The 15237-nt window shown below is 42.5% G+C and overlaps 1 protein-coding gene across 1 annotated transcript; it reads left to right on the top strand.

Moving 5' to 3' along the window:
- Window positions 1–18: 18 nt before the first annotated feature.
- Window positions 19–2110, top strand: LOC123416979 (ribosomal protein S7, mitochondrial). The gene has a single exon (XM_045106837.1). The coding sequence runs from the start codon at window positions 232–234 to the stop codon at window positions 676–678; it is 447 nt and encodes a 148-aa protein (XP_044962772.1). The 5' UTR covers window positions 19–231; the 3' UTR covers window positions 679–2110.
- The last annotated feature ends 13127 nt before the right edge of the window (window positions 2111–15237 follow it).

Below are 15237 nucleotides of genomic sequence, written 5' to 3'. Positions count from 1 at the left end.
TAGTGGCCTTCGTCGATGGGACAAACGCTCCAGTGTATGCGTTACAAGGCAACTAGCATTTAGTTCGTGAAAGAATGTTTCGTTGGAAAAACCAACGCCGACGTCAAGATCAGTCTCCTTTCTCTTTTCGGGAGCAGAGCTGAAAAAGATGGACAGTAACGATCGCGTAATATCAATTTATCGGCCTCGTCATCGAAAGCGGCTTCCAATTGCTCGGAAATTCTCAGCTATATGGGGGACTTTGATGGTGAGCAAAAAGAATTGATCAAGAAATTGGTAAACTTTCGCATGATCGATGGTAAAAGAACGAGAGTTCGTGCTATTGTTTATAAAACTTTTCACCGCCTAGCTCGAACTGAACGCGATGTAATAAAACTTATGGTTGACGCCGTAGATAATATAAAGCCAATATGCGAAGTGGTCAAAGTAGGAGTCGCAGGTACTATTTATGATGTTCCTGGGATTGTAGCCAGGGATCGTCAACAAACCTTAGCTATTCGTTGGATCCTTGGAGCAGCTTTCAAACGACGTATAAGCTACAGGATAAGCTTAGAGAAATGTTCATTTGCTGAGATACTGGATGCTTACCGAAAGAGGGGAATTTCACGTAAGAGAAGGGAGAATCTTCATGGACTGGCTTCCACCAATCGGAGTTTCGCGCATTTCAGATGGTGGTAAAGTGATACCACATAAGGAGCTCTTCCTCATTCAGTCATACTCAACAAAAGTAAGAAATGTTTGACCCTGATCCTTTTTTCATCTTCATATAGAAAGAAAATCGGCCTTCCTCATACTCCCCCCTTCATTCATAGAGTTGGAGGAATCCACAAGAGGCCTGCCCGTTCATAATTGCATAAAAGAACCATTCTTTTTATGAAAACTCTTGTTCCAACCTCACCTCAGGTCGAATGAATACGAAAGGGGGATCAATCAAATCAATAAGCCATGAATGAAGAAGTAGTGGGCCTTTCGCCTTATTTCGTTTGACTCGTGGAGCTGAGAAATCTACTTCAAAGAGAGGGAAAGAGTGCTAGTCCGAAAGAACAAGCAAGGGATGAGCGCACGGGAGCGAAATCCGTTGCGCCCACGCGCATACGTTTTCTTGCTGGGTAATTTCTCAGAAAGTTTTTGTGTTGTTGATTCCTATTCCTAGGTGTTGTGCTTTTTCCCCTATGCCGCCTATTGGTACTAGTGGAGTAGGATTGGCCTGTAATACAGAACCTATAGGTGGTGTAACCTTTCGCTCAATACTCAAATCTACAATTGAAGCATCTGAGGCTGCATCAATCGAGGATACACGACATAAGGAATTGTTAGATCTCCAAACTGAACTTCGCCTTCACCAAGCGTGGGTTTTCACTGGTCCTAACTAACGGTTGGCAAGCGATCCCCTATTCTGCATCCCGAAGATCAGACGGCCCAGAGCCGGAGCGATCATTCCAGCAAGTTACTCAGCTTGAGTTTTTCAGTCAATCAATAGATTGTGCAGTTTCTTAGTCTTTTGGTCCACGTCTTCATGACTTATAGAAAGGGTTTCTTTCTTTTACAAGATCATGGAAGCTTCAGAAACCATCCGAGATCTTCTGGAAACAAGAAATGTTGCATCAAAGGGTTCAGTGGTCATATCATAGTGAAATCGAGTTTCTTGATTTAGTCGATATCAAATTCCCAACTTAGAAATTAGAAAGGACTAAGATTCTACTTCTTCCTCAAATACTGGGAATGTGGATTCAAGTATGATATCACTATTCCACAGATCTCAAGAAAACGAATTGAACAAGTTTGATGGCTGGAAGAAGATAGGAAATATTCAAACATGTATTGCATTTCATCGATCTCACCCTTTGTTCAGTGCCGCATAAGTACTGACTTCTTGAACAGATACCGGTACCGGTCATGAAGGCTTCGCCCTTCTCAAGTCAAGTGCAGAAGCGAAATCCGTTGAGCAAGAAGCCAGTGATCCCACAACATCAAAGTGATACATATGACATATTGGAAATTAGGCTTAGTTTGTAGCTGTGAATATAGTAATGCACTTATTTATTGAGAAATATGTTCTTTCAAGTAGAGCATACTCGGTAGAAAGGAGGTGGCGGAGCTGGGAAGAGGATTATACTTTATCGATTACTTGGACTTAGAGACCAATTATAGAAAGAAGACAGTAGCTGAGTGAGTTTTATGGATCTAGTTTATGAGCAGCTTAACTAGAAAAGCAAGCAGAAGGAATAGAAGAATGAAATGCAGAAATAGGGGAAGGGCGGGTAGCATTTTCAAATGCCAGTTTGAGTGAGACAGTTTCTGTCTGGCCCCCCACTTTTAGGCTGTTCTTCCATTCTGCCTTTGTCTTGCTCTAAGCTACCTGACTTCCTTCCTTTGTTCTTCCATTCTACTTTGTCGGATTCTGATCATCAGTTCTTATCGATCCCATTTTAAGGACAAATCCTGATGTTGGTAAAATATACGTGTTGATCAAGGCCAAGGACAATGAAGCAGCCATGAAAAGATTGAAGAACGAGGTATGATGATTACTTCGGACTACTTTCTGTTCTTCATGCAAATGACCATATTTTCCGTCTGCAATACAGGTAGAAGATACTGAGTTGTTCAGATGTTTACAGGAAATCCATGGGAAAAACTACCACAGCTTTGTATTAAGCAAGCAGGTTCCAGTCGTTGGTAATTTCAGGGAAGCCAACATTGGCATTGCTCCTGAGTTAGCCAAAGAGATCGCGGAAGAAGTGGATGTTATCGTAAACTCTGCAGCAAATACCACTTTTGATGAGAGGTTCGTGAAGCTATACTAGTCTTGCACCAAGGATTGCTTCCATTACTAAATGTGTAAGTTCACATTCCATAGCAATAAAAGTATTGCAACTTGCAGGTATGATGTAGCACTAGACATCAACACCGTGGGGCCATTCCGGATAATGAGTTTCGCGCAGCGGTTTCGAAGACTGAAGCTCTTCTTGCAAGTATCAACAGGTCAGAATGCCAAATAAGAGTTTCTTGTGGTCGAAATCAAATGGTAACCTGTTTCTATTAATCTCAAAAGCTTACAAACAAGCTTTAGCAGTATGTTTGCATGTCATGTTTTTGGCCAAACAGCATATGTGAATGGGCAGAGGCAAGGTTTGATACTAGAGAAGCCATTTTGCTTAGGGGATACCATAACAAAGGGGATAGGTTCCTCAGATTTTTCGGCACATCAGAATACCGTGTTGGATATCGAGGCTGAGATCAAGTTGGCTTTTTACTCCAGAAGGCATTCTTCTGCCTCTGCTTCTGTTACTCAAGAAATGAAAGAGTTAGGTAGTCGAGGTATTCTAGTATTTCCCTGTTACTTTCTCATGTCTGTAGATACGAATACACACATGAAGTATTTGATTTGTGCAATTTATTTATTCATAGGGCCAAACTCTATGGTTGGCAAGACACTTATGTGTTCACAAAGGCCATGGGCGAGATGGTCATCAACTGCATGCGAGGAGAGATACCGGTGGTAACAATCAGGCCAAGTGTCATAGAGAGCACATGGAGGGATCCCTTCCCAGGTTGGATGGAAGGAAACAGGTAAATGCTAAACCCAAATCTGAGGTTGCGGATGTCACATATATATGTGATGCATCCTCGTCTGCTTACCAGATAATGAGCTATTTCCAGGATCTAGCAGTGCGTACTAACTTTTGACGGGTTGATGGTGAGGATCAAGTATATGACCTATATTCCTCACTATTAGAGGACTTCAAAGAGGAGATTCCATCATAATCTCTGGAAGCTAGTGTCAAGGAAGCCGTTAGCCGTCACCTTAACTGAAAGTTGGTGAAGAAGGTGTATATGCCTCTTGTCTATGGTAAGACACAGCATAGTGCAGCAGCGGACATCCAGAAGGGGCTTGACTTCATTAGAAAACGTGCTGAAAGCAACAAAGTGGCGGACATTTTTTTTTGCATTCTGGGACAATAAATTCCCAGCCATTGCTAGGCTGAGCCATGTTAGCAAAGAATGGTTTCTCCAACAATATGAGGATAAATCCCTTACTAAAATGGTAGTGGTCACAAACCCCTTCCGTGTACAATTGAAAACATTAACAATACGAAAGCAAGAATCATCATTTATACTGGGAATGCCTTCCTCTACCAAAAGAGAAAGAGTTGAAGATAACGAAGGAAAGTGGGTGGATACAAAACCAGTTCATATCACTTGTCTTTCTGGTCTTTCAGAATCTCATCGAATACTAGTAAATGCTTTCGAAGAGAAAATAGAAGCACTAGAGAGCTCAAGTTCACTTCATTCATCACAAGATGCAAATGATAATCAAAATGGAGCTAATGAGGAAGAAATCACTTCTACTTAAACTTAAATAGTTCAATACCAACCAACACATAAAGCAATAACCAGATAGATAGAATGATAACAGGTAATACGAAGATATCAACACAGCCGGAGTCACGAGGCTCGATAATGACCAATGGGTTAGGATCTGAGGAAGCTTAGTTTGGATGATGGAATATTCGCTGTTCTGATTGTTGAGATACTGCAAATCCACTTATCCAACAATTTCAGTCCATTTTCCTACTTTTTCTGCAAGGGGTTCAACCCCATTCCTATCATAGAAGACCGGCACTTTTGGATGAGGTGTGAACTAAGATAGATTTGAGGGCTGGTTATCACCAAATAAGAATGAAAGGAAGAGGATATCTACAAAACAGCCTGAAGGACCGGCTTTTTGAATTCAAGGTGATGCCCCGGCAACCTTTCAACAACTCATGAATAGTGTTTTTAAAGAGATATGTTGGAAAGGGGTATTGGTCTTTTTCGATGACATTCTAGTGTACAGTTCTACCATGGTGGAGCATCTCAAGTTGCTAGAGGAAGTGTTCCGGCAGAACAAACTTTTTGTGGGTGAGCCAAATTTCATAAAGGAAATACATTATTTATGAAATTGGGGTATCTACTGATACAAACAAGGTAGAGGGCATGACAGCTTGGCCAGAACCAGCCAATGTCAGAGAACTCCGAGGGTTGCAGGGGTTATTACAGGAGGTTTGTACCGGGGTATGGAGCTATCAGCAGGCCTTTAACTGAGTTGTTAAAGAAAGGTGTGGAGAAGAAGCCAGAAAAGCATTTCTCAAGCTCAAAAGTGCTATGGTATGGTGATGCCTTTGAACGTTGACTGGGAGAGCGGCTCGAAAGAGTTGGGACAGACTAGAAGCTTTGAAGTTTATGTTCTTTAATAAGATAATAGCAATCTTGACTTACATCCGGTCAAGATCCCCGTGAAGGAATGCTGATTGAACATCGAGCTGATAAAGAGGGAGTACCATACCCAAGATACTCCATTAAAGGAAAGGTATGCTTGTTTGGTTTCTTTGGTCCGAGAACACACACCACAAACTCTCGCAGTCGATGAGGAAACGTTAGTAAAACTACATTTCAGTAATCCGTCTGGCCTTAACCTCTACGCAAGGAGATCTTACGTATAGACCCATGATTAGGTAACTACTTCTTCTTTTATTCGGAGTATCCAATGGAAAGTGGGCCTCTATCTACAGGTCATGGATACCTGGGCGCTAGAAAGGTTACCGAACCAGGGTTAAGTGAGGCTGTTCAAACTTCACGGCCTTCACTATCGGATGTATATGAGTAAAATCAGACATCAGTATCACAACCTAGCGTTATCCAGATCTTTCGTTGATCCAGGCGATTTTGGGAAGGACTCAGCATTCTCCCACAAAAGGCCAGGCCTTGAGTTTCTAGCCGACTCATATAAGTCAGGGTGTAAATTTTTTTTAGGTGACGTATCTTTCTCTCTGATGTTCTCCGTGGTCTCAAAGGATGATCAGTCGGATAGCGACATTGGTAAATAAAAAGAATAAGTTTACACGCCGGGTGCATACTTCAGTGCCACTAATTAGCGACTTTTTTTTGCCCTTTACCTACACCATGTAGACCGGAGGATTACACAGAATCCCATTGGCGAGTTTCAGACAGCTAGGTTATTCAAGAAACTTTGAATACCAACTCCAATGCTTGGCTTGCTGAATCAGCATATGGATTACTTCATTGAATTTCTCGGCCCGAGCTCTTGTGATTGGTCCACTTGGCAGGTGGAGTGGATCCTTAGCAGGTTCATGTGTTCCTTGTTTACGTAGCTCTTCTGTTGGATCACGTAGCCCCTCCGTTGGATTACGTTGCTCTGCCCTTGGATTACTTGAGTCATTTCTGGGTTTACTTGGCTGCTCCGCAACATGTTGGTTACTTGATCCTTCGCTTTGTTTACTTGGGAGCCCAATACTTATTGGTTGGGAAAATTACCTTCCAAGGAAAATGATCCTCCCACTGGACCGAAAAACCCATATATTCCCATGGGAATGGGTGGTGCTGAACAAGCAGGCAGGCCCAACGTTGTTTATCTTTACTGCAATCCTGGTTAGGTAAAAGGAATTCCGCAGCAGCGGGTACGGGATTAGTTACAACCAACGGAAAGACTTATTTAAATAATAGGGAATTTCCTCATCCAGTCTACTCCTAGGACTACATCATATGCTCCCAACTCCATGGCCAACAAATCAAACTTCAATCGATATCCTTGCATCTCCCACTGTACACCAGAACACATCCCATACAATCGGCCCGAAGAGCATCAATGAGCAGGCCTACTAAATAGGCATAGAGATACATTAGCCGAGTTTGCTTACAACAACTGCTATCACTCTAGCATCGGAATGGCACCTTTCGAAGCACTCTACGGGAACCTTTGTCGTACCCCGATTTGTTGGGGTTGGCACGTACCGACCGACGGGGCCACAGAAGATGAAGGAGAGTGCCGAGAAGATTCCACTTATTCTAGATTAAAAGCAGTTCAGGACCAGGTACGCCGACCACGATATTTGGAGTTTGCAGTAGGTGATCATGCTTGACTTCGGCTTGAACCTACAAAGGGTGTGATGCGTTTTTGAGTGAAGGATTAGGTATAGCTGACCGATACATCGGACCTTTCTTGGCCCATATCCCCCTAGCCCTTACTCCCTTGTTTCGGTGGTTGGTCTCTACCTTTTTCTGTCTCTTGGCTAGTTTGTCTTCCTCTTCTTTTTGAGGGTAACGTAGTAAAAATCCTTTATTTCAGGGGATTTCCCTTTTCTTTCCAAATGAATTTATGCTTAGTCTAAAATTGGTAAATACCAAATAATAATATATATATATTATTATTATTATTAGAAATATGTACCAGTTTCCTGAAACTAACAAATAGAGTTATATCGATATATCGAAATAAGTACCCCTTTTGTAATATACTTCCGCAGAGTGAATACGCGCTCAATGATGAACCTTCAAAAATGCGTTATGCCGCAATAGGTACTAGTATCATTATAGCAAGTTATTTGACTTCGAATGCAATAATTCCGCTAACAGCCTCTATAATACAATGAAAAATAAATGATCAATTCTATTCCACGATGTATTCCTAGTTTGAAAAGAGATGAATGAAGGGCATGATCATTATAAAGTATACCCATTTTTATTTATCCCAGCTGGGTTCTTGTTGAATACCCATAGAGCTCGGATTCCGACGATACGAGCAAAAGCTATGAAAGCATTAGGAAAGGGACACCCGCCTCCATTTTGGATTCGGTCTGTTCCATCTTTTACCTTTGGAAAAATAAAGGGATTGGAGCCGCAAATCCTTGTTGAAGAGGATATCGAGCACAAGAGTGAAGAGTGAAGAGTAGAGGGCGCATTGGATGTGCGCTCCCTATGAACGATGTCCCACTAGAAATGGATCTTCGGAAAGAAGAGTGTTTCTCTTGATATTTCTATTCTATTCTATTTCTATAAGTGAATTATTGATCTTGATCAAATGGAGAAAATGTAGATGTGAAACTATGTTCTTTGAACACCTTCTTCCATGCTATTGAAGCTGGCAAACAGGGGAGTGAGTGAAGAGAGAAGCCATGCCTCTTTCGATGTGAGGCAAGCGATGAACGAGTAGATGCTGCCCTTAGACCAATTTTCTCTTTCGGTAGCTGACACCGAGATGGGCTAGGCTAGGAAACCTTATTCGAGACGATAGGGATGGTAAACAAAGCGATGGGGTATACGTACGAATTGGAATACAAATGAAATCATTGCCTATAAAGATGAACCCGTTAGCGTATAGGAACAACAGCATATGAAAGTTGGGTGGATACTCCTATTTAATTGGTTTAACCAGAAACAGAGGATAGGATTCGAAAAGTCAACCGGAAACCGTGCCCTAATCTTTAATTGAGTTCAATACCCCTACTACTAGTATTGGCGTGGGTTCGTATGTATACATTCGTATTGGCTTAGCGGTGCACTTCGTATCCCGCCACATCCGATCCTTTGCTTTGCTTCCTTCTTACTTTTATGATTTTATTGACTACTCTTGTGCAGCTGGGATATAGTGAGTTGAGAAAGGAGATAGTGAAACTTAACTAGTCTTTGTCATGGAAGGGAGCAACTTCTCTCGAGTACGTACAGTACTGAGGATTTACGAATAGGCTAACGTTACCAGTACATAGTGGATCTATGATAGTGATGTATGGACCACACCAACCTCTCTTTCTAGCCGTAATCGATAAGAAAGGAAGAAATATCATGGCATGTGAAAGCAATAAATCTATAATAAAATAGGTAAAGAAAGGCAAATACTCCGGGGTAATTGGCTTATACCACAATGTTACTCTGACAGGATCCTTGACAAAATAGTCTTGGCTTGTAACCCAGTATTTATTGGACAATATAACTGGCTGCTGAATACGCGCGGCTATCCTGCTAATACTGGCAACCAAAGACATGAGGTTCTTCATACCAGCATAATCATTCTCCCAGTATTGGAAACATACTTTTGTAATAACATGAATGTCTTTAATCTCTGTGTACCTTCCTATTTGCTCTGTCAGCTCATTAGCTGCTGCAAATATTTCTTAGCTATTAGATCCTCTTTCTTCATGGTAGAACTCCAAGACAGATGATAGCTCTTGCTTGTCTTCATGAAAAAGTGCAGAAGCCTGTATCAATGAAGAGTAGGCCGGTACCAGCAGAAGATAGTAAATAGTGAGGGAAGGTTGGCTTGACAGGCTTCGTTCTGGATGTTGTAATCTCTTCTCATGGTCTTTGTTCGCTTTATTATCCCGTTGTGAGAATGGCTAGGACTGTGGATCCACACGCCCCTCTAGTCAGTACTTTCCGAGTAGCGCAAGGCTTCTTCGTTGGCAAATAAACGAATTAATGAACTAATTTCCTAATATGACGTGAACTTGAACTAGCATTGATCAAGTCCATGAGCTCATAAGAAGGAGTTCTTCACGTGAGAAAGTCCACGGCTTAGCTTAATTCAATAAAAAAGAAAGTATCCAATCGACTTTAGGAGCGCCATATGTTTCTATCTGAAACGGTAAAGCGAGGCTCGCTATAAGGGTCATAGCTAGTTCAGGATTGGTAGGAAAGTAATACAAATGATTGTAATATGACAACCCCCAGGGGAGCTAGCCTTTGTGTTAAGATTAAAAAGAAGAGCCCTCTTTTCATACGACTCGGTGATTCCATTGCTCTATCCGGCCGCAAGATTCGATCGCGTACAGCACGAGCACGAGATGGGTTGGGGACTTAGAAATGAGCTATGCTCCAAGAATTGACCCCTGAACTACCTTTGCCCGCCTTTTCTTGTAGAATCCATTCCCCCTCTTTTATATATTTAGAATGCTTTTAGGGCTAGTGGAATGAGGCTGGAACCCATCAATATCGCTAAACCGGGAGAGTTGCTTGTGTTGGGTTCAAAGTTTCGCTCTACCAAGGCAAGATATAATAGAATATGCATCCAGCTTTAGCTGAATATAGTGAGTGTTCAGCGAAAAAGAAGCTATCCCGCTAAATCTTCCCGTGGGGCCAAGGTTTGTTTGACATAAAGATAGATAAGTGACCTTACTACACACCCATGGGTGAAACTCTCACTCCGATTTGATTACCAGGTTGGGGATAGGCAAACTACTTATCAATGCATTTGTGTTGCTCTGGTGGCCACATATAGAAGAGTTGTTAGTGAAGTTAGCTAGAAAGGGTCGTCATTTCCCTACCATTCAATCTTCCACCTGCCAGATTTATCGTCACTATTTTATTATAGTGGGTATCAGTATCCATTGGATAAATCCCTCCGCATAACACTTCAGCCCTGACTTTTATTGATAAGACGAATGTCTACTCTGCGTGGTTAACAAGCGTTTTCCGAATCATCTATACCTTCTCATCAGCCTCCTGGACAAGATCCGGAGCGCTTCTCCCGATGGACTTAAGCTCTTACGTAGTATATAGTGACTGTAAGGAATAGAGCTTATGTATAGTGCCTGTACGGAGCCACCCACCTCAATGGTGAAATGGTAGCAGCTATTGTGTTGTATGCGAACTCCCAGCTGATAGGCAAGAGAGGGGGCGGCTAGCAAGGGAAAGGAAAGCCGTATCTTTGGCTAAAGTATGTCATAAGACAATATATCAGTGGTCTATACTGCCTGAATCTGAGCCTGAACTGGTGCTGCACATACATGACCAGGATAATATTATTCTCCACACTTATAACACAGACCATTAGCCCTTCTCTTCTGTATTCCTTCAACTGTTTTGCCCCTTGTCGAACTTTGACTGAGACATAGCCTTGCTGCTGCGGGGCAGCCGACTTATAATTCTAGTTACTGTCCTTCTTGTTCATGTAGTGCCTGCCTCTCTCCAAAACTCCTTCCCGCACTTGATTGAGCAAAAGATGCAGCTTCACTAATTGAGTTAGGCACCTGCACTTCCACTGCAGCTCTGAGTTCATTCTTCAGACCCAAAAGAAATTGTGTCACCAGCAGCAGTCCTCCTACATTCAGATCATACAATTTAACCTAGCGGAGCGGATTCAACTACTTAAGATATTCTTCCTCAGAGCCAGTCTGCTCTCTATCATCATCTATCGTCTAAATAAGTAAATAATGAAACCGATATAGATCTTGTTGAGGACCCCCATCCAAGCCATAGGAAAGAAAGCCACTGGAGTGCGACGCTCAAAGCAAAAGTAAGTAATAGGGAAACAAGGTTCTATTAGGCTTGCAGGGCTGCTGCTCTTTGAAAGACGAGGTCTAGTGGAAGAGGCGGGTCGGGCAAGTTGAGTACTCAGATTCGGCGCTTGCTTGACATCTCTCTTTGAATCTGAAACCTGACATGACCATTGATTCCGCCTCCATTGCCGGAAAGGATAACGATGGATCTTTAGCTAGCTCATAGGCAGAGGAAAGGTATACGTTAACAGATAAGGAAAAGTGGATCCGCTACCAAATACGTTGTGGAGCCGTGTTCTCCAGGGAGGTTTGAGGGTTCTTGGGATGGGTTCTATGTTGCTGCCCATTCATTTCCTATTAATAAGGAGATATGTAAAGCCAGTCATTCTATTAAAGAGAACTTCCAGTGGCAGATTTTAGATGGTAATTCGGTGCGATTGTTATAAGACCCTTGGCTCGGTGGGACTGCATTGAATAGAAGGCCTATTCCTATGAACATGTCAGAGCTGTTGGAAGGTTTGTCTCTCTCCCACTATCTCATTCCTAATAGGGATTGGCATCTTAGTTTATTAGCTTTTTTTCTCCCTGATGAGGTGGTGCGAGAAATTTCAGCTGTACCAATTCCTAGAAGCATCTGTTCTGATACTTTGACATGGGGGTCTTCTGTTCACTCTGACGATTAGGATGAAGGAAGTATACAGGGAGGTCTGCCAGCCATTTAATGAGGAAGGTGGTCTTCATTTCTCTTGCGTATGGAAGCTTAAGGTCATTCCCTGCATTCCGTTTTTTTGGTGGAAAGCTTATTGGAATAGACTTCCGTGCAGAGAACGAACTTCTTGTCTCAAGGAATTTGCTCCCATTGTCTCAGTGTTTTTTTTATGTTTGTGAAGGGGTAGTGGAGGACATAGACCATGTTCTGGTGAAGTGCACAGTAGCTAATCAAGTGTGGATGGTTGGTCTTCCTGAACTCTTTGAGCTGGAGCTTTGGACTCTACGAGGTATTGGGTGCTTGCCCTATTGAGAGTATCTTACATTCTCTCTTCACCAGACAGATAGACAAATAGGCAATCCGATAGAAAGATTATGGCTTCCTTACTATCAGCAAGCTCCCACAGGCGATGAACTGCTTCTGACTTCTTCATTCGGTTTGTAGCCATACCGTATAGAGTGAAAAATGCCTTTTTTTGGAAGTAGCTAGATTCAAGCAAGCATCCTAGCAAAACGATCTTTTGACAATGGGCTCTGCCCAACACTGGGACTGACTGACTTTATACAGAGATAGAAAAGGCAGCAATCCAAGCTCTTTTTGAATCGGATATTGGATAGGCTAAGCTAGGTGTAGCCCGCTTTCTCTACGGTTTTGCTGAACTTGTCAAGCCCGGGGGGCCTTTAGGGAATTTTGGAGAATGATAGATTCTAGGATAACACGGCACTAAGGTTGAAAGGGATGGCATGGGTTAAGCATCTTACTTTGGACCTTCGAGCTAAGTTATTTAATAAGGGGCTTCTCCTACTAATTAATTGGAAATCCTTTTTACAAATATCCTCCTCAGAGCGCCCTGTAACCTTACCTTTTCTGAATGGTACACTTTAAGACGTTCAGAATAGAAGAAGAGCAGTCGTCGATTGATTGAAAGTGGATTGACGGCATTCATCAGTTGATTGAAAATGGACTTTTCTTTTCTGATCGAGCGAGGTCCCTTTTGGGCTTAAAAGTCCTTTGAGCCGTGGAATCCCTTTTGTCTTGATTTAGGAGAATAGGCGCATTGATTAGGTTACGTGGTTTGAGCAATCTGCAGGAAGTTTCTTTTCTATTTATTATATATACCATTCATATTCAAGTAAGACGGATAGGGCATATTTGACTAGGAAGCAAGCAAAGCAAGTCCCTCCATACCAGCTAGCAGTCTTGTTTAGGGAGTATCCTTCTTTACTGAGTCAGGTTCCCGGGTGCCTATGCGATTATTAAGGCAGGGTGCTACTGTACCAGTAGTAGAGTGGCTTGAATCAAATCGTTTGTCTAGAGAGGGTGTAGCGATAACCAAAGCTGACTGTACTAGAAACTTGAGATCCTGTATAGGCAACTGGCCTTAGAATAGTGTATTGAACTACAGGACAGGAACGACCCATAATCATTGGCGAAGAAGGCTTGGAAAAGGATAAAACATATTGAAGAGAAGCTTTCACAAAGGCCAATAGCCGATAGCTGATGTCACTAGCCTTAACTTCTTTATCTACTTGAAAGCTGATGAGAGTACGGCTTTCTTAAAGGAAGTGTCCGTGCCTATGATATTTTTTCCTAGTAAAGTAAATAAAATTGGATTCGCCTTTTTCCGTATATATAAAGGCAAGGGAAGCTCTTCGTCGAGCTTCTTATCCATTGAAGAAAAAGACAGACTGAAACTTTAAGACTCAAACCTGCCCCTTTATTATTATTAGTAAGTAAGATAGGTTGCTTGAGCCAATCCTTAAATCGTGGGAGGAAAAGGCATAAAAGTGAGCCCACCCGACTAAAGGGGAGAAATTCAGAACTTCAAAATAATCGAAGAGTGGTCGGAGGTTTGATAACCCAAGGCAAATCCACTTCACGTTATCTTGTTCCTGGTCAAGCTCCCGTACCCGCTCCTTAGTCCCATCCTCCTCATCGAATTAAAGTAACGTAAGGTTTCGTAAGAAACAATTGAATAAGCGTATCAAAGAGAATGAGGTCTAGCACTCCGAAATACCATCGAGAAAGAGCAATAGAACAAGGTTAGAATAAGATCTCCAAAATGGGTGGGACAACCAAAGGCAATTCAATGGATAATCGGTATACTTAGTGCGTAGGCAGGCCCAACGGTATCCAATCAATGTAGTCGGCAGAACAAAGGAAACAGGAATGAGAGATAAGAAAAAAATCTAAGTACCGAGAGGAAAATAGAGCTCGAATCCATAGCATTCTCCACGCACCCACCATTCATTAGCAGCGACCTTACCACACATCATTACCACCAACCATTTCACTCGAATCTGTAGCTTTGCTACCTTCGCAACTAGAGGCAATGAAGATATTCTTCCTTTATTTCTCTTTCTTGGCATCAATAACAAAAAGAACCATAGGTGCACCAACCAAGGCAGAGATTGGAGATACTACGATTGGAGTGCAGTGACCATACCCGAGATAGATCTGAACCGACGGTTGCGGAGAATAGAATAGGTACAACGGAAAATCATGGGAATAACGAGAGGGTACGTAGGGAACATGGCTGACCAAGCTCCTTTTTCTAACGATTGCAAAAATTGGCCGGTGTTCTTCCCAACTGCTCCAATAAACGTGCCTACACCCCATTCCGTCTAGAAAATGATATGATTGACCGATAGTACTTATGAAACCCGGCACTGAACTAAGGGTTTGATTTGCGACCTCCTGAACTGTTCGCATTGCTCTCTTCGGTTCAAGGCTATGATGAAAGTTCAGATCGCCTTCCTAACGTACGGAATACGGAATTTAGTCGATGCTAAACCTCTGTTCTAGCTGAGACTAACGGCACAGATTTCTAGTGCTATAACAGAAACTGCCCTTAACGCGCAAATGAAAGCCCTCACAACACTCTTTACCTGCAACTGCTCCCGCTTATGGTAGTAGATAAACAGGTGGTGGACATGTATCTGCAGCCTCTGCTGCTGGTAGATTGACTGTTTTATATGGACTGAAAAAAAACGGAGGGTAGTGCTTGAGAATGCTACTCTATTCCTGGAATTAGCCATCCCCTTCTTTGACTATTCGACCTGCTCCTCGAAGCAAGGAAGGGAATGAAGATGGCATTGAATGCCCTTTCCGCAAGAAGGATAGGAGTTGGCTTACCGCATCTACCTTCTCATCGCGGGATAAGGGCTGGGGCGTTAACTTAAGTACTAAAGCTGCTGGAGCGGCTGCCTTCGTTGATTCCCCACGAAGGAATCGGAATATCGCTACTTCCCCTTACTGCCCTAAGCGGGGGAGATGGATTAAAAACCTTGTGTGAAGGAAAGGCTGTCAAAGTCGTTGACCATTAATCCGGTTGAAGGACAAATGGACAGTGAATCAACGGAATCGAGTTGTTCTAAGGATTCGGATTCGGCAGTCGAGACATCTATATCTATGGAATTTCAAAAGAGAGAAAAGGATCCGAATCCGACCCGAGGACGAGCTCAAACCTTAGGGTTT

The sequence above is a fragment of the Hordeum vulgare genome, unplaced genomic scaffold, assembly GCF_904849725.1.
Source record: "Hordeum vulgare subsp. vulgare unplaced genomic scaffold, MorexV3_pseudomolecules_assembly, whole genome shotgun sequence".
NCBI classification, from domain to species: domain Eukaryota; kingdom Viridiplantae; phylum Streptophyta; class Magnoliopsida; order Poales; family Poaceae; genus Hordeum; species Hordeum vulgare.
Note: the sequence above shows the minus strand (reverse complement) of the source record. Positions and strands in the feature narration are given on the sequence as shown.